Raw genomic sequence first — 19,008 nt, 5'->3', positions numbered from 1 at the left:
TGAATCATGAAACAGAGCACTATGTCACTAAAACATGAGGCATAAAGCAAAGCCCTCTGATCCCAACCTGTGTCCCTTGGTCTTAGATGTCCTGCATAAATTAAACCAATCAAAAAAAGCCCCCTCCAATCTCCTATTTTCAAAGATCTGCTGAAGAGTCCAGCACTAATGGCAAAAACCTCACTAAATACAGTTGTTCCTAGTCTACAGTGTATTAACAAAAGGGCCCAGCTTTCAGTGTGCTCTGGAACAGCAACAGTCCAGAACTGCATCAGCACTAGTTTGTGACTTCTTGATCAATGTTCTAGTTTCACCTGGGGAAGGACAGACTCAGAGGCATCTTATATGAGTATATTTAAATTGGCAAATCAAAACTATGACAATCAATAAAATTTTCATTTGCACCACATACATTCTAGATACACTTAAGGTTATTCCATACTTTATAATCAAAACCAATCATGCAAGATATTTCTATTTCTTCTTATTCACCATGTACAGTGGAAAGTAAAGCTTGCAAGTATTCCAGCTATTGTCACAAAAAGTCTGATAAAGTATATTCTTATTTCATATCAGAGGAATCAACAGCTCCACTGTAATTAAGCACACAACTAACAGCTCTGGCAAATTCTGTAAACAGAATCATGAGTAACTCCTGCAGTCACAGACACACAGAATGACTTTTTATTCTATTTCTGCCACTAAAAAAAAAGACATATAGAGCCAGTGAAAAGGAAAATGGTAGCAAAAAAGTATTTATTAAACACCACATAATTCAATTTCAAAGTGTGGCATTAAAACCTGCATTTCCTCCTTGGAAACAAGAGAGCTGAATAAACCTGTGAAGGTGGGGCAGCACATCAAGTGTGCAGGTGAAGTTTATTAAGATCATAACAAAATATCATTTACACAGCCAGAAAAAATTTGAGGGTGGGGAAGAGACAAAGGCAACAACAGCCAACAAAATACCCTTGGAGTGTTTTGTGCAACATTTTTCAAACAAGAAAGCCTACTAAGGCTAAAAAACAAGCATGAAGTTCTGGATTCTTACATTCAAATATCAAAAAACAGCATCAAGTTCAATTTGACCTGCGTGTGTACAATTAAACAACTTTGTAATAGATTTTTCTCCAAAGGGGCAGTTTTCTACGGGCTGAAGTGTCCATGTATTTAAGAACCCCTCATGAGGGTTGCAGCTCCATCAGCTTTGCTTACTGGCTAGGACAGTGTCTGGTTTTCAGTTTTCTGCAGGAACACCAAGCCTGCTCATGTAGCTCTCCCATGCTGCCTTCCTGTACTTCTCTGCTTCTTGGAGACGGTCTGAAACTGCCAATATGCCACGTCCCACAATAATGATATCTGAGCCTTTTTCACCAATAACCTCCTTGGGGCTTAGGTACTTCTGTCCAAGGTTATCACCTGAAATACAGACACCATTTTTTTGTTGTTGTTTGTACAAAACTATATTCACTAAAAAACCTTCAGAGAGGTGCTGGAACACAAAACAGGTCTCCTATCCCAGCTCTCATCCTAACAACCCATAAACAGAACTAGAAATTGCACCGCAAACCAAAAAACACAGACTGAATTTGACGGCCAGCCTCCTTTTTCATGGTTTACCAATCACTACACAAGGAACAGTTACTCAAAGAAGCATCAATCAAGATTACTAAAATAAGCCTCAGCCTTCTTAAAACAGGCAAAACCTCCAAACATTAATGTAAAAGCTTGTGATTTTAATTTAGGTCTCATAGGAATTAAGTATTGAAGAGAAACATATCTCCCCATCTGCTTCAGTGACAACCTCTTTAGTCAGCACAAGACTTTCAATTCACTGATACTGCATCTATATCAATACCAAGTGTTTCAGCAGGACTTCTCTATTTGTTATATTTTTTTTTACTCCAACTGTATAGTTTTACATCTAATCTAACACCTATCTGAAGACTTTTTACATGTTTTCATGAATGTGCGTTATAGTATGCACAGACCTCAGAACAAGAAAAAAAAGGTTGCATAACCTGCTCACTGCTTTCCAGAGCTCCCAAGAAAGGGATCAGCATATCCAGAAATATAGGAGACAGCCCTTAGTGGCAAACAGACTCCTCCCTGCCGTGTATCAGCATCCAAGCCCTCTTCAGAAGCCACTTTTCCACTGGAGACTAGATCACTTTTATACTTAAAAACAGACTAAAAATACTTTTGAAAAAGTTACCTCCAGTTTGCAGCTGCACTCCTGGGGTTAAGTGGAGAAATTCTGGTTTATTACTAACTCTTGATCCACATATGAATCCAAAAACGAAATCTGAGTTGTCTTCAGCCATCTGTACCTGAAAAAGATCAGTGAACAATTACAAATTATATACTTAAAAATCAGCTGGCCTAGCAATCTGTTTCTCATCCACCCTCTGACACTTTAAGCTGTGTGAGGCAAGGGTATGAAACACCTCTTGCTATCCCAATGTAAAGTCACTCCTTCCCTCTGGCAGGAAAGTGAGTATTATGTTTCTTTCCATGTTACAAATAATACTATGAATTAATTTAAATTAATTAGAAATTAATTACTTAAAGAAATTAAAAAAAAAAAGAAGGAGGGGGTGCTAATAGCAAACTTGGAATGTGTACTAGAATTCCAAGTGTGGACTTTGATCGCCTCACATCACTGGTCTACAGCTGCAAGCTTTAAACACCACACAGTCACATTCCTGAGTCTCCAAGGAAAAAACAAACACCTGTAATAGTCAGAGCTGGAGAGACTTTTGGAAGTGCAAATATCAGAAACACAAAAAACCTGTCACACTTCACAAGCTTTTAACCTGATACAAGAGTGGCCACTTACTGCAGCTTTTGTGTATTCACCCGTTGCAAGAGACCCTTGAGAACTCATCTCTGCAACCAGGAGACAGCCACGCTGGAGAGGAAGACCTACTTCCTTCAGACCTTTCACAACTCCAGAGCCTGGAACCACGTGGGCATTGACAATGTCTGCCCAGGATGCGATTCTGAACACACCACCTAAGAACATGGGCAGAAGACAAAGAGTTGTCAGAAATGTGCTAAACAGGAAGCACAAGTTAGACAAAAACAGCTGCACACTTAATCACTCACATATTTAAAAGACAGTTTTACTGCTGAAGCCTGACAGTTACAAGTTCAATCTCATCAGACAGTTCTGACAGCTGCCTAACCACAAAGTGTAATCTCTCAGTTTACTTTTCACGCTTGTTAGTGTCTCACCTTTAATATTTACTGAGACATTTATGGTAGCCCAGAAATCCAGTCACAGGTGCTATCTTCCCAGATATGGGACATGAGAACCAGGAAAGGAGAACAGCAGTTCTACAGCTGCAGATGGAGTATCATGGGAAAGCCATGCTGGGCACACAAGCAGTACAATAGCAGGCAGCAGTTTCTCGTGGCACACAGCTCAGAAGTACTTACTGAGTACAACCACAGATTCATAGAAAGGTTTAGGTTGGAAGGGCCCTCAGGAGGTCACACCCTCTCAGCAGGGTTAACTTCAATGCTAGCTCAGATTGCTCAGGGTCTTATCCCCTTGAGTATTTTCCAAAGCTGGAGATTCCATGCTCTGTCTGTGCCAGAACTGCAGTTACACACACCAGAGGCAAAGTTATAGTAAATCCAGGTTGATGATAATCACCTTCATACTGATGTTTCACTGTGTTTCCAATATCTGCAAATTTCCTGTCTTCAAAAATCAAGAATTCATGTTGATCTGCGAGCATTCTCAACTCCTTTACTACCTCTTGAGTGAAATCATTCAAGATGTCTATGTGAGTCTTCAGGATACAGATGCTGGGACCCAGGGTGGCAGCTAGCTGCAGCAGCTCCTTGGGGCTGGTGACATCAGCAGAAAGGCACAGGTTTGTTTGCTTCTTTTCCATGAGCATGAGAAGCCTGGCTGCAATAGGATGCACCCCTGGGAGCTGAGCACGAGCGCTGAAGCTCAGCTCCTTGCAGAGTCTCTTCACAGGAGCAACGCCGTTCTGAGCCACTGCCTCAAACACATTTCCCTCAATGAATTTCTTCACCTCTTCAACCATCTCAGCAGCCACTTTCCCCTGCTGCTGGAGAATCTCCAGCACCCCAGACAAGGTGCACACAGAGTGCAGGCGAATTCCACGTTCCTCTAGCCTGGCCTTCCCACCCTGCTCCCTGTCCAACAGCACTATGGCATCTGTGACTTTTAATCCCTCCTTCTGAAGAGCTTCTGCAGTTTCCAGTACACTGGATCCACTAGTTACCACATCCTCAATGATCAGGCATGTCTCTCCTGGGTTAATGGTCCCTTCTACCATCCGCTTAGTACCTGAAAAATAAAAAGCAAACATTCCACCAAATTAGGAAAGGTTGGACAACCCAAAAAAAACCTTAGGAGTATCAAAACTCTATTAGATAATACCACTTATCACAGTTCTTACATCTCACTCACTGACCTGTAATTCAGTTCATAAAGACTGTTACTTCTCCAAGCTGATAAAATACTACTTCATGTTTCCAGAAGTTATATTCCATAACAAAACTGACACACTGTTAACAGCACAAATTCAAACGTTTGAATAAGATGCCTTCAGGATTTTAGTACTGTCGTGACTTGAAAGCTTACAAAATTATTTTTGTGTTATTTAAAGCATCTTTAAGGCAGCCAAGTTATTGGCACTCATCAGCATGTCCCGTTTTCCACAGGCAGCACTGTGTGCTTAATATGCCTGTTAAAACAATTAGACAGAGTAGAGCCTCAAGTGCCTTTGTCCCAACTAACAATGGGCACACATCCATGAAAGGCCGCCTGGGAGGCCACAACAAAGGATGCCTGGCTTTCCCAGGAGCAGTTAATCGCTGTCACAACTGGCTTCGGCTTCACAAGAAGGAACAGCAAATGTTTCCATGGCTGGCCCACTGCCTGATACAGGAGTAGCATTTAGTTTTGACAAGTGTACTTCCTAATTACACACTGTTGGAAGAGGATGCATAGAAATCCAGTTATATGGCAGGTTAATGCTTCAGTCTGCTCTGCCTCTTCCTTATCACAACCAAATAAACGGTTCATTGAGTAGAGAAGGGGCTGCTGCTCACCTGGCTCACTGATTACAGGATCTTAGACAACGAAAGAAAAAGGGATTTGAGAGATAAATGAAGAAGAAACTACAAAGGTTCCTTTCGGTGTCAATAAGAAAAAAGCTCTGTTTGAGAGCAAAATGTGGCTCCAGTCTCAGAATGCTGGAGAATCTGAGTTATAAATCTTTGTTTCTGGATAAGGCCACTAAGCCAGAACCATAGCAAGGGTAACAAGGAAAAAAAAAAAAAAAGACATTGCTAAAGAAACTCTCACAAACAAAACCAAAGAAACAGAAAACACCCTTCAAGAGTCTCCAAATCTCCTACAGTAGGACTAAAGCTGCAGCCTAAACAGCAACCGGCTGGGAGAGGCTGACCAGGCTGGGATGCTACGGGAGGTTTGCTTTAGGGGAGAAAGGGCCTGCTTCTTAAATTGCAATGGTAACTTAGACTGGAATGGAGATACTGCGCCTTGCAAAAGAACCATGAATTATATAAAGTCATTTCCCAAACAAGGTAAACTGCAAATCCTTGATCTGAACGCTTTACCGTAGTCTTTTCCTTCCTTTCTCCGTATAAGCATCGGCACCTGATTTTCCGAGCAGATGATGGTGGCCAGCGGCAGCGCCGTGTACGGAACGCCGCACACGCAGTCGTACTGCACACCCGCATCTTGGGCTGCTTGAAAAAGAAGTCCCGCAACCTGGAAAGGAAAACCAAACGCTTCTTGTGACCAAATCAATGAAAAGCTCTCTGCCGGACACGACCCGAGAGCCGAGCCTGCGGGGTGCCGGCCCTGGACAGCGCTGCCGTCCCCGCCCGCCCCGAGCCGTGAGGGACCCGCCACACCGCCAAGGGCAGCGACACACGCGGGGCCCGGCCCGGGCGGCTCCCGGGGCTCCCCGGGCCGCACCTGCCGGAGGAGGCGCGGGTGGGACACGAGGCCGCGCAGGTCGATGTACACGGGGGAGGAGCGGCCGCTCTTCAGCACGAAATGCCCGAAGCGCAGCGCGCCCGCCCCGCTCAGCGCCGCCGCCACGGTCCCCGCAGGCCCCGCCGCCATCGCGGGCCCGGCGCACGGAGATGATGCAGGCGGGAGGGGCGCGGGGCGGGGACACCGTGAGACACGCGGGGAGTCTGTGTGGGCTGTCCTGCGCCATCCTGGGATCCGTGTGCCCCGTCCCGCATCCCCTCCCTGCTGTGGGAAGCTCCCTGCGCCATCCTGGGATCGGTGTGCCCCGTCCCGCATCCCCTCCCTGCGCCATCCTGGGATCCGTGTGCCCCGTCCCGAGTCTCCTCCCTGCCGTGGGAAGCCCCTGCGCCATCCCAGCCTTGCTTTCCTCCCGAGGCCCGTTCCCCCCTCCACGATTCCCAGTTGCCCCATTCCCCCGGGAAGCAGAAGCGGCCGGTGCAGAGGGTTTGATGTGACCCCAGGGTTTGATGTGACCTGAAGGTTTCTCGCCGCGTCGGCTCCTCGGGTGATTCCCAAAAGGCGGCTCGATGCAGCCAGGGTGACAATCCCGCGGGCTGGTTCCCTGAGGGATCCCTCGGGAAAACATGATCTCAATAAAGGGCTCGGCCAGCCCCCAGTCTGCAAGGCCTCACTCAGAAAGGTGCCACGCATGTGAAATAAGACTGACCCCGTCTTCTCTGAATAATTTTATTTAATCAAAAAAGCCCAGAAACGGAGTCTTTAGTATACTCTATTTATGGGAATGCAAGGACAGGAGATGCACAGGTCGAAGCTACATCTGTAGATGATCATATATACTGCAGTATAGTAACAACAACATGGGACAGCAAGTAGTCACCTCACAACAGTACACATGAGTGATTAGACTTACAAAGGAAATATTTACAAACCTGCCTTTACAAACCAACATTGTGTGCATACAAAATGAAATCCACAATAAAACTGAAGATACATTTAAGGCAGACCAGCAATACACTGAAATAATTAAGGCTGTGGAATTACTTTGCACCTTGAAAATGCTGAGCTGTTAGAAATACTGTTTCTTTTTTCCTCCTTCAGTGGATTGTTGCTAGGAATGAAAAGCATCAATACGATCCAACTGTTTGCTCTTATCTTGATGAATAAGTCTGAGACTGATTTATTTTTTTTTTTGCACTTGCTATTGCATTTGCTTTCCAAAAGTTATCAGCAAATTGACCTCAGTGGCAGAGCAGTGTTGAACAGTTTGGTAGAAAGAGAAGTAAAAGCACCAGCATCAGAAGTTGGACATGAAGGTGAAATATGGCTTGAGTAGAGAAGATGTTGGTTTTTCACTAGCTCCATAATAAAGACTACAGTTACAGTAAACATTCAGCATCCTGACGCTATGGAAACACTCAGCACTATACAGATCCCAGAACGAGAGCACATCACTTGATGGCACTGTGCAGTCAGCCTAGTGAAATGGGATTTGATTCTGTTTCCTTGGGAAAGCACCATTTTCTGATGGGACATGAGTGAATGAGCTCGAAAATAAACCCAAGCCCTATGTTAGAGGAGAATCCACCTCTGCTGTGAAAGGAGCAAGAACAAAAAAAGGTGGTGAGCCCCTGTGCATGTAAATTTTCTGTTAGACCTTTATGTGCACAGAGAAGCCTTTACATCTGTCTCTGAAGTTTATATTATCCTAGGTTACTTGACACAGTCCCCTCATTGCAAGGGCATTAAAATAGGGTTATATATAGTCAGGTTATAACGTGTGGTTCTGCATTCAGCCTGTATGCACAGTATTTTTAGCACAGACCTAATAGAATTGTCTGAAATGCTAATGAAGCCACAGCCTCAGGGTCAGTTGAGGGCACAGACTTTGTCTCAGCATTAACTTAGAAGTAAAAAGATGCATGTTACTGAAAACACCCAACCATAGTCTTAAAAAGAAAGGGCAGTAAGACTAAATGAAACTTGTTGGTATCACTGAGAAAAGAGAGACATTATAAAGTTTAAAGCCTGGATTGCTTTAAAATACTGAAATCTGCAACCCTGGACTGGCTCTTCTATTCTACTTCCTCTGCATTTATCATATGGCAGCATTGCATGTCAACTTAGTGTTACTCAGGCAAAGCAAGAACAATTGTAATCACAAATGTTATATGGAAGTTTTAACTGGTTCGAGTATTCCTGAATGGGCTGTAAGAAGAATGGCGAATGAATATGGAAAAAGCAAAACCATGGAAGAAAGTAACCCCAGAACATTCAACATCTTCAGAGCTCAGTACCTCTAGCTCTCTCAACAAAGAGTGTTTTTTTGAATCTAAGCACCAATACCTAATCATATCCTCTCTCTTTCAGCCTTTTGGGTTTTCTTTTCTGTTATTTGATAGCAATGAGAGGCTTAAATATTACCTTAAACAGTCCAGCTTTTTCCCACTGTGCATCCAAAGTGTCTGCTGTTGTAGTTTGACATATGAATGCAGAATGTAGGAAAACAAAATGCTAAATAACTCCAAATTTCATGTGATACATGAGAATTTGTTTGTATTAATGCCAAGCAGAAAGCCTGTGGCTTAAACTGTACCCATGGGCCTAATAAAAGTTGTGGGTTTTACAAACCACACTTCCATGAAAAATTTTTAAGGGCAGCACAATCACAGCACAAAGAGCCAGCTTTGACAAATAGAATTGCACAGTCCTGTAGTGAGAAAGTACCTGAGGCTGGTGGTAATTAGAGACTCCTCTTGACTGCTGTCTGTATTCAGTTGCTAAGAAATTGCATACTTTGCACTGTTGCTCAGGATGAGAGTCTGGTCTTTATCTAAAAGGTGCTGCTGGATTGCTTAGAAAATCAGCTGCTGCTCTAGAGAGGAACTGAGATAGGTTCTAGATTATTCAAAAAGCTTAACCTTCTGTGAACATTTGCCTCTTTCAAATGTTTCCACGCTCCCTCCCTGTATTAGATCTCTCATAGAACCACTTCTGACTCTGCTGAGGCACTTGGGCTCACCCTTCTGCCTGTGGCTTCCTGATCTCAAGGGCTGTTCTTTGTTGCACACACTCAGTGCCGAGTGCTGAGGGCTTTTGCTGTGCCTCTTCTCCACTAACAAAATACTGACCACTCTGGTGTAGTGATAGAGCAAGCATTAAGAGAAGGGCCAGGTCTGCTCCCTGCTGTGAAATGGAGCTTGGAGGTGGATCAAAAAAGGGCTGTCAGAGCCCTGAGAATTTAACAGTACTTGCAGGGTATCTCCACCACCTACTGGCAGAGACAGTGCTTGCTCCTGCAGGCTCACAGTGCAGTTACTCAGATGGTAAATGAGGTTTGACTCTCTCCCTTACAAGAGAGTCTATATGAGCACATGTGGTCAGATCAAGCCCTTTTCCTTAGGAAAACTTTTGGTAACAACTGCCATTTCCCAGTACAGGCACACAAATGGTACTCAGCACTGAGACAAAGTCCCCACATGCCAGGAGAAAAAAAATCTCTTTGTCTGTAACCCCTCAAGGCTGTAGAGCTTTGTGGTGTGGCAGTAGGATGGGGAAGCCCCAGCTGGTTTCCCCTTCCAGTCTCATTTCTGGAAAGGAAGATTTGGCCAACCTACAAACTGCTGATTTGTCACTGCAGACTCCCTGTGTTGGTTATACCTAAGGCTGGCTTCGTCACTGTAACATCAATATGATGATGTCGCAACTTGGCTTGCAAGAGAGAAATGTTTTAATTGTGAATATTATATTTTATTACAAATTAGGCTTTGGACATAAAAACATCCTCACGAATGCTTTGGTTATGAGGTGCTAATGGTGGCTGAGAGATATTTACAAGTTTGGAAATGAAACAAATGACATACTTTAAAGACTGAAAACGATTTTCAAGCTGTAAGCACAAGAATGAACTCACCACTCCTACTGCACTCGGAAAGGCTCAGATGGACTTTGGGCCAAGCAATTCTGAAGCTAGAAATGGAACAGGATCCTTTATATTTATATATATTTATATCTATGATACAATATATGTATACTGAAAACCTGTGATAGAAAAAATTGTCTTCATCACCATCATCATCTAGTTTACAGATACTGCAAAAATTGGACTCTGCCTTTTCTCAATGCACAGGTTTTGCAAAAGATTTCTGTACAATGTGTATAAAATGCTTTAAAAAAACCCACCAAAGTCCCATTGTGCTTAATCAGAACCAGCTGTATGCTCCAATGAATTCATTGCCTTAATCGTAGCTCTGAAAGGTGCTGCACGTTGACTTAACACAGCAGAAAGCCCAAGGAGGGGCTTAATGGAGGATTTTGGTCTGAGCACTACCACGCAACACAAGTGTACCTAAGCCACGCCACCATAGGAGCTGATCCAGCAGGGACTGGAGCCTGATCTTGCGTATCCTATGCAGGCAAAGTCCCCACTGAAATCATGGCAGACCTGGGCATATGGGGCATGAGAAATCTGACTGATAACTTAGAGCAGGCTTGCAATGATTTCAGCAAAAACTGACCGGTCCAGTTCTGCAGTACATACTAAGGTCAGCCTGGTCTCATCCCCCCCCACTATCCTACTCCTAATCTTTTGTACATTTTGAATTCAGTTCAGCAAGATCAAGAGGATTTCTTATAAGGCTGCCTCACAAAGATTAAGGCAACTACAAATTTGGCTCTCATTCCCAGCTGGTGTTTTCTTCCTGCAGTCCTTTTTTGGCGGTGGATGTGACAATACCACATGCCCCGAGAGAGGGAGCGTGTCCCCGCTGCTGTCACCCCCTTTGCCTTGGTCCCGTTGCCACGTCTGCAGCGATTCCCACCCTGCAGTTGGTGAAATGCAAACGCCGAACATGGGATATGTACAGGCGGATCCGCGTGCTCCCGGCGGCGCTCCCGGCACGCGGCTCAGGAGCGGCAGCGTAGGATCCCATGGATGGAGACACTACGTGCCCGGGTTCATCCTGCTCAGCAGGAAGCTCTTGACGCTGGGGACCGGGTGCACGTCGTACTGGTGCCTGCGGCGCTCGATGAAGGACGCCAAGCGGGAAGTATCCAGCGGGATCTTGGAATAGCTGCCGTTGTGCGGTTGCAGCCATGGATGCTGTAAACAAGTGGCTGCTGTCGGCCTTCTCCTGAAGTCTTCCTGGAGGATAACGCTGATGAAATCCCTGGCGGCGTGACTCACATCGGAGAAGTACTCGTGTGGGAAGCTGAAATCCACTCTGCACACATTGATACAAGTCTCCTCTCTGCTTTCATCCAGGAACGGAGAGACACCACTTAACATGACGTAGGTGAGGATGCCAATGCTCCAGATATCCGTGCTCAGGGAGACAGGAAGGCCTTGGATAACTTCAGGGGCTGCGAACTCCGGGTTTCCAAGGAGGTGGTGGACATGGTAATGACCTGTGATCTGGACTGCATCCTCCAAATCAATGATCTTGACACGAGGCACTGGGATTCTTAAATCAATCAGCAGATTTTCTGGCTGTTGAAAAGACAATTATATAAACTTAATCATAACTATATTTTGGCAAATAAAATATGTAGGATTCATGTAGGCTTAATAGCCTATCAAAACTTGCATTTAATCAGATGTGCGAGGGAGAGTTCAGGAGAGTGAATGGTAAGGAACCAGCTCAGCTGCTGTTTGTTCTAAATTCAGATCAATGCTGCAGTCGCAATGACAAGATCCTCTTTTGCACTACGGCAGCACACTGGGATTTTGCACTTTGTCCCAAATACTTAGTTTATTTTCCCAAACTAATCTCCACAGATTAAGAGCACTGATGGATTTTTAAATTTTAATAGGACTGATACATATCTGATCAGTTTATTTAGATTCCATTTGTTCAGATGACGGCTGGCTTAAGGAAGTGTGCGTAACTTGCAGCAGAAATGTTCTTCATGAAATAAATGTTCAATTTTGCACCCACTACCCTGGGAGGGACTGGTGTGTGCCATTACTCTTGCTGTCAATTGATATGGAGCTGCCAGTGTTCCCCTACACACACACCAGGACACAGTCATGCTTTCCAAGAGAGAGTAAAATTACATTTAATCTCAGTTGGTTTTCTCTCTGTTTTAGCAGCTCTCAGTATTTAATGTCTCTCTCTCAGTGGGAGATACTGAGCATTGCCTATACACTCTGCTCTGGGGACTTAACATAGATTATCCTTCCTTTGTTGGCTCTGAGACGATTTCTGAATTTACTTCTTGTACCCTTCTAGATATTTTCTTTCTCTCCCTGATCCTCATGCATATTTTACTGCTGCCTCATGGCATATATATATATAAAAAGCAAAATTAACTACATGGCTGTTCCAGTCTCTCCACTTGCTCTTCCCTTGTGCATCAACACATCCTTGAGCAGGATCCTGGGACAACACAATCCATGGATAAGTCTGCTGTCACTGCCAGTGCATCTCCTGCTTCCCACTTAGCAACAGAAGGTGCTTTATTTAGCATCCCTCATTCGGGGGAACTGCAAATAGGTCACAGAAAATTAGCTTCTCACCTTGTTTTTGGGAAGTATCTTATGATCAAACAGAGAATTCATTGCAGTTTCTTACCTCCAAGTAATACCTACTTTTTGACAGGTCATATAAATAGACCAAAACATACAAACGATTGCATAGAAAGGAGCCAGGATGATTTAGCTTTTTGTGTCTAATTCTCATACAATGTCCTGTACAAATGGAATTTTTTTGTAGGGGTAGAGGCAGCAGAAGAGTGAAAGTATAACTTCGTCTGACATGTCTGGGGCTTGGAGAGATGAGAATAAATCTCCCTGAAGCTGGACTGTCCACTATACAAGAAAGTTAAATTTATCCCTCATTCCCCATTTTTAATTGTCATTTAAGTCTGCAAAGTATTTTAGATTATCTGATATCCCTGCCAACCATAATCAATGTTGCAGATCACAAAAATTGAAACACTTGATCACAACTTCAATGGCTAATTCTCTGTCAAGAGATAAGAGATATCCCAAGATAACCGGGATGCTGGGAAGGACAGGAGTACAATGCTAAATCCAGGATAGTACAGTGCCTCCTGCCATGTGTGCTCACAAAAGCAGGTACAAGCTGTACTAGTCTGAGTGTGACATTAGAGAATACCCCAATTTCTTCTCCACAGTGCAACTTGTCCTTTGTTCTTCCTCCGAACCCATCCTTGGGTGTATTTCCCACCCACTTCCCCTCTCAGGGTCTGCAGCACAATGTAGCGTGCTGCTTTCCTTTTCCTTTACCCCTGGCAGCCTGGCACCAGCCAGCTCTGCTCTAGAAGGTTGGTGGCTGAGTTGGTACAGTGTGAGCCCAAACTATACTCCAAAAAATTATTCAGTTTCCCTTCAGACAGGTGCTAGTGACATCTCACTCTTGTCTCTCTGACATCCTCATTCATTAAATCCAGAAAGTCCTTGGGAACAAGCCAGTGAATCAAGGAAAAAGATGCATTTCTTGTCTGAAGGCAAAGACGTGGTGCTGCAGTCAGCAGCTCCTTTCTCTGATCAACAGCTTGTCCATTTAGTGATCATCTCCATGGGGTACAGGCTGCACCTCCTCCCTGTCTGCACAGCTGGGAACTCTCTGTTCCAGGGCACAGGATAACACCATCATTCTCATTGGTTCCTACCTTTATGTCCAAGTGAGCCACTCTGCAGTTGTGGAGGTACTGCAAGGCTTCCATTGTGTCTCTTATATAGAATGCCACCTTTTCCTCCATAAGCTCATCGTGGTTCATCAGATAATCTAAGAGACGACCGTCATCCATCCTACAAACAAATCAAACCCTGTGCATGAAACATCACATGGCATCTCTAGGAACAGTTAATATCTGAAAATAAAATTGCAATGGAAACTTTGTGACCTAAAAAAGGGACGAAAATAAAACACAAGATCTGACGAGTATTTAATGATATCTCAAGATACTGCAGGCCATGGAAGTGGTAGAATGATTAATACTCAATTGTTATCTCCAGTCCTTGACAAATTTAGCAACAGTCTTAATGTAAACTCACTAGCTTAAGGATGGATTCAATAGACAGAGACAATCTCTTTGGAAACAGAACTTCTTAATTATTTGGATTAATCTATTTATTTATAGAGCTGGTTGCATAACGCAGAAAAAAAATCATTGACATTTTCAGCTGGTAATATTTTCTGTGGGAAAACTAACTAATAAAAGTTTTCCACCTAGTTTATTTATCTGTACAAACAATGAAATAGCCCAAATATACTTTGTTGGATATACTGTAACAAAGCATTTTGGAGTTTGGTTGCTGCTTCTTCTTATGGGACAAGCATGGTTGCTACACAGGTCTTTTCACCAAAAAGCATTAGAATGATGAAGGCTTGATCTAGCTGAAACACTTTTACTCAAATGTAGAAAGTAGACAAAACTTCCCAAGTAGGTCTGATGCTTTTCAATGGCACAAATTACTGAAGCTTCACCCAAGTAGAAAGCAGTTTTATTTGTCCTTAATCTTACTTACTGTAAAGAAAAGGCACTGGAAACTCTGCAGAAAATGGCTATTTCATTTGATATCTCAATCAATAAAATCTTTGCCCTGCTGAACTCAGGATAATCTTTATGCTTGGCTTTAATAGGGCTGACACTTGAATCCAAGTTCCACATACTTACAGTTCCAAAACTAAGATGTAAGAAGTAGGAGACTCGTAGGTATCGTGGATAGTGATGTACTGAGGATGCTGTAAGTGTTGTAACAAAGCTGCTTCATGTGCTGCCTGCTCTTTCTTTTTCATTTTTTTACTAATGAATTTTACAGCAACATCTTTCCGGGTGGCTTTGTGGACGCATTTCTTTACTATGGAGAATCGACCCCTGAAATTGTAAAGAAAACAGAATAATGAGGTAGCCTCATGAATAAATCATGTCTTGTTTTTGGCACAATAGCAGAGTGATTTTCGAAGGTTTTTTTGATTCATCACATTAATATTTCACAAGGCATCAGATTTAACAAGTTGTTCATAACCTTTTCCAACAAAGGCCCTCCATCTCTTACCCTGGGTGTAGAGATTCTTTGGGGATTAGCAAACACTGAGAGCAAACAGTGTCACTTTGCTTTGTGCAGCCATACTGATATCCTCTAACAACCTCCCCTGGGTTCAATTTGCTGCCACTTTTAAAGGTTCTGTCTCCTTTTATTTTAGCTGTGGGTCTCCCTTCTCCAGCTGCTTTATTAAAGGGACCAAACTTTCTCAAACAACTAAAAGAAAAGCCTTGTTAAATTATCACTGACATACCATTTTGTCTCACTTTTTCAGACACACAGTAAGAAATTAAGAAAAAAGCTGTCAGGAAAGCATTTAGGAAACTCATACAGACCATAGTACCATTCCTGAAATTACCCAGTGAAACCATCTGCTGAGCTTGAGCTCTTAGTTATACATCCCTGTTTTCTATGGAACCAGAGGGACTCCTGTCCTTTCAGCCCCAGAATTATCTCTGACATCTGAGCCAAAGAAATAATTGCATTAACCTGAATTATCTGCATGCCCCTTATCTATTATCTGTGGAGAGAACCAAGGGCTGACAACATGTGCTGCTCCTATTTAGGCTCTGTTCAACTCACCCTCCCAATCAGCAAAGATGTCAGTCACATGCCCAAGTGTTTTGGCAAACTCAGTCTTTGAGGTTAAGCTTATCCAGAACCAGTAAATTGTCATGACTTCAAAACAGGACCTCAAATCAGAGATGATAGAAAAGTTACCAACTGCCAGAGATTTGGCCGCCTAATTGCTCACCAGTTTGCCAATTTGCAATTCTCACATCAGAACTTATCTTGAAAAACAGAATTTAGTCAGTATTTTCATCAGTATCTGATATGCGATGCTCTTTGAAAGTAGCAGCAGTTTTCAAGCTAACTACTTTCCCCACCAAGGAAAAAGGTTCAAGCCATTGTTTGAGTTTTTTATTACAGTGATAAGCAGGGTTAATATTACCTTCCAATCTCATGCAGCTCTGCATAGGCAAGGTCAAAGTTTTCCTTCCATGAAATAGTGGCACCATCGGCAGCAGAGTCTTTGAGAGAACAAAGAACATTCAGGAAGGTATAAAGACAGTTTGCTGTGGACTATACACAGCATATTTGAAAATTATTATTAAGACAGGAAACATTATCACTAGGAGTCTGTTATCAGGCTCCAGTGTGTTGGATCCCTAAATGCCAGAGCTCCCCAGGGAAAGGTGTGGATAAGGGGGACTCAAATATGTCCTTGTGATTTTGGGGTGAAAAGGTCCATAGAGACAAGGGGTAGAGCTGTGCTATGTGAGCTCTTGTTCCATCCAGCACCAGCTATCCAAGCCAGTCACAGACCTAGTTACACACCAGGACTACTAAAACATGGGAAAAGTGGGCTTTTCTCAGCACTTGAGAGTGAGCTGTGCCCCAAATTCCTGCAGCACTCAGTGCTTGGGAATTGCCTTCATCACAGCATCGCCATTTCAGCTGCATTACTGGGATATTTTGCAAGTGGAATTGCAGCCCCCAGCTAGGCTGCCCAGCAGAAGCTGCAGGTGCTGCTGGCATTGCTGGAAAGTCAGGATGGACACCAGCCAGGACATGGAGCCCGTTGGGCAGTGATGAAGACATGAAATAGACTGGGAATAGACAGCAGGGACCTGCTTGGAATCTGCAACAGCCTCTGTGGCAGAGGCAGGCTCTGAGCCTGGGTGGAGGTGAAGACACAAAAATCCTTTCTGGGGCCAGGAGCTGGCTCTGTGTATCTCCCAGGCTTTTTCTCGTATCCCTAGCTGGTGCAGGATCCCTGTTTTTATCAGGACAAAGAAACCAAACCGTACAGAGCCCAGGTGGATTCCTGTGCAGCAGTCTTTCCTGCAGCGCTCACTCACCGTACTCCGGGAGCCTCACGAACTCAGACGGGTCGCTGGGCAAGCTGATCCCCCAGGGATTGCTGGCACTCACTCGGAACTGGTACTGGCAGCCCGGGGACAGGTCCTCAATGACGAGGTACGTGTCCAAAGTTGAGGCTACTGACTGCTGCCAGACCTGTGAGCCTGTTGGACAGAGGGAGGGAAGGGGAGCTGAGGGAAACTCTCCCTGTGTGAGCTCGGGCTGAGGCTTTCTCTGCCCAGCTTAGGTAGTACCCTGGGAGGGTAAAATCTGCAGGGTTTTTAAGAGGCAGTGTTATAGCAGACTGTTAAACCAGAAGTGGATCACAAGAAGCTGTTTTGTATTGCAGCCACCTTCCCATCTGACTAAATGAGAAAAGAAGGAAATGCCCCTCAGTTGACTCAGGATAATGATGGAAAAAGCTCAGCTCAGGGACAAGCTGATCTCTCCAGCACTGTAGCTGTGGCAGTGTGCTACAAGTGATGTCTCAGGGCAGTGTGATAAGACAGAAGGGGAGAGCTGGTCTTACAACAGCTCTGCTGGGAAAGAAACAGTAGCAGAAATACTGAAAATGAACCCCAAAACCATGGACAAGGGAGACGAAGCTGAGACAGGGCATCCGTGCAATCCAAATTTGCAGATGAAGATATGGTGGCTACATGGAAGCTGTAGCTGCAGGAGGAGAACCAGCTTTCTGACACTTAAGAAGAGCAGAATTGCAGCAAAGAAATGCGTGACTGTCATGTGTTTCTGCTCTTATCAAACCCAGCCACTGCCTAACCTGTGGCAACCAAAGGACCAATACTTAGTCCTCTGTACAGGGTCAGAGAACAGAAAAGGAGCCCTGGAACACAGAGCCCTGTCACAGATGGAGATTTCTACAAGAATTCATAAAATTGTATCTTATTTTAGTAAGTTCAGAGCCTTTTACCTCTATGTTATTTACCATGACCCATTTTTTTTGTGTCCTGTGGACAAATTCTGATTGCCAGGTTTCACAAGGTCATGGTTGGTTTTACAAGAGTCAGTTTCACCTTTGAAGTAGGAGGAATACTGAAAACACTGCTGGGGTTTTTTTGATGTTTGTTTTGTTCGTTGTTCTGTATAAAGGAGCTTTTATTCTTTTACAAAAATGTCAGTCACACAGTGAGGGTCAAGGGAAAATATTCACTAGGAGAAGGTGTTAATATGATGGAGTGAATAGGTCTGCTTTCTTACTAAAATTGCGTAGGATTTTTTGAAGGATGAAGGGGAAAAAACAGAGGCCATATACCTAAAGTAAGATATATTTACTGCCCAGGGACCCTCACATCTTTGCAGGAAGAATGCAAAAAGGGATATGAATCATTTCAAATGCCATTTCAAGAGCACATACCCGTGCATATTGGGAAAACAGTGCATTTAATATCTAGCTAATTCTTCAGGGGAAAAGGATGCTTGGATTTAAGAAAAAAATGGATTTCAGAGCTGAGCTTGAAAAGTATGCAGGGATCTGCAACTTCATCCAGATCAAAAAAATAATGAGTCTGATTTGGTTTTGCATTTCTGGGAAGCACCCACCAGAAAGGATGGTGGTAAAATGCAAATGATAAAAAGATGCCTTGGTGATGGATATGTTTTAGCTTAGCATACTTTACTTGTTGTAAGTGACCAGAGGAAACAGAAAGGTCTGTAATATGTGAGAGGCTGGACTGGATGATAGAAGGGCTTCTTTCTGCCTTAGACTTTGTGATCTGTAAGCTACAATTAGTGGCAGGCCAGTGGTGACAAGAATGTTTTTGGGACCTGTTGTGTCATAAAGGAAACTTACCTTGTTCTCACTCTCACAGCCAGCAAGCACAGCTCACACCACTTACCTTCTTCTCTGTACTCCACAGTGTAGCCTGAAATGGTGCAATTGCCTGTACTGGTTGGGGGTAGCCAGCGTAGGATCACAGAGGTGCAGCTTCTCTCCTGAGCAATGGGGCGGTTTGGGGCAGCTGGCACACCTTGGGAAGAGGAAACAATATGAAATCCAGCATCACATCAATAAGTGCTAGTGCTTTATTCAAAAGATCGGGTGTATCAGGTAAACCAGGTCACTACAGGACAGCTGCACCTTGAAGAGGGGCTTAACTAAGCA

General features: G+C 43.8%; 2 protein-coding genes across 11 annotated transcripts in view; both read right to left on the bottom strand.

The window, feature by feature from the left end:
* Positions 1-739: 739 nt before the first annotated feature.
* On the bottom strand, positions 740-6,165 carry UMPS (uridine monophosphate synthetase). The gene is made up of 6 exons (XM_014871784.2): positions 5,993-6,165; positions 5,629-5,782; positions 3,662-4,330; positions 2,840-3,015; positions 2,216-2,330; positions 740-1,419 (listed from the first exon to the last, which is right to left on the bottom strand). The coding sequence occupies exons 1-6, from the start codon at positions 6,140-6,142 to the stop codon at positions 1,238-1,240; spliced, it is 1,446 nt and encodes a 481-aa protein (XP_014727270.2). The 5' UTR covers positions 6,143-6,165; the 3' UTR covers positions 740-1,237.
* A 560-nt stretch (positions 6,166-6,725) lies between these two features.
* KALRN (kalirin RhoGEF kinase) overlaps positions 6,726-19,008 on the bottom strand; it is a 465,057-nt gene continuing 452,774 nt past the window's right edge. For all 10 annotated transcript variants that reach the window (XM_088168297.1, XM_088168298.1, XM_088168306.1 and 7 more), the window contains 6 exons: positions 18,743-18,874; positions 16,886-17,050; positions 15,976-16,054; positions 14,654-14,854; positions 13,646-13,784; positions 6,726-11,498 (listed from right to left, as the gene is read on the bottom strand). In XM_088168297.1, the coding sequence (XP_088024423.1) occupies positions 10,953-11,498; positions 13,646-13,784; positions 14,654-14,854; positions 15,976-16,054; positions 16,886-17,050; positions 18,743-18,874 (1,262 nt within the window). In that variant the 3' untranslated portion in view covers positions 6,726-10,952. The remainder of the gene's footprint in view (positions 11,499-13,645; positions 13,785-14,653; positions 14,855-15,975; positions 16,055-16,885; positions 17,051-18,742; positions 18,875-19,008) is intronic.

Source organism: Sturnus vulgaris, chromosome 7, assembly GCF_052056855.1.
Source record: "Sturnus vulgaris isolate bStuVul1 chromosome 7, bStuVul1.hap1, whole genome shotgun sequence".
NCBI classification, from domain to species: Eukaryota; Metazoa; Chordata; class Aves; order Passeriformes; family Sturnidae; genus Sturnus; species Sturnus vulgaris.
The sequence above is the reverse complement of the archived record's forward strand: the minus strand, read 5'-3'. Positions and strand labels throughout refer to the sequence as shown.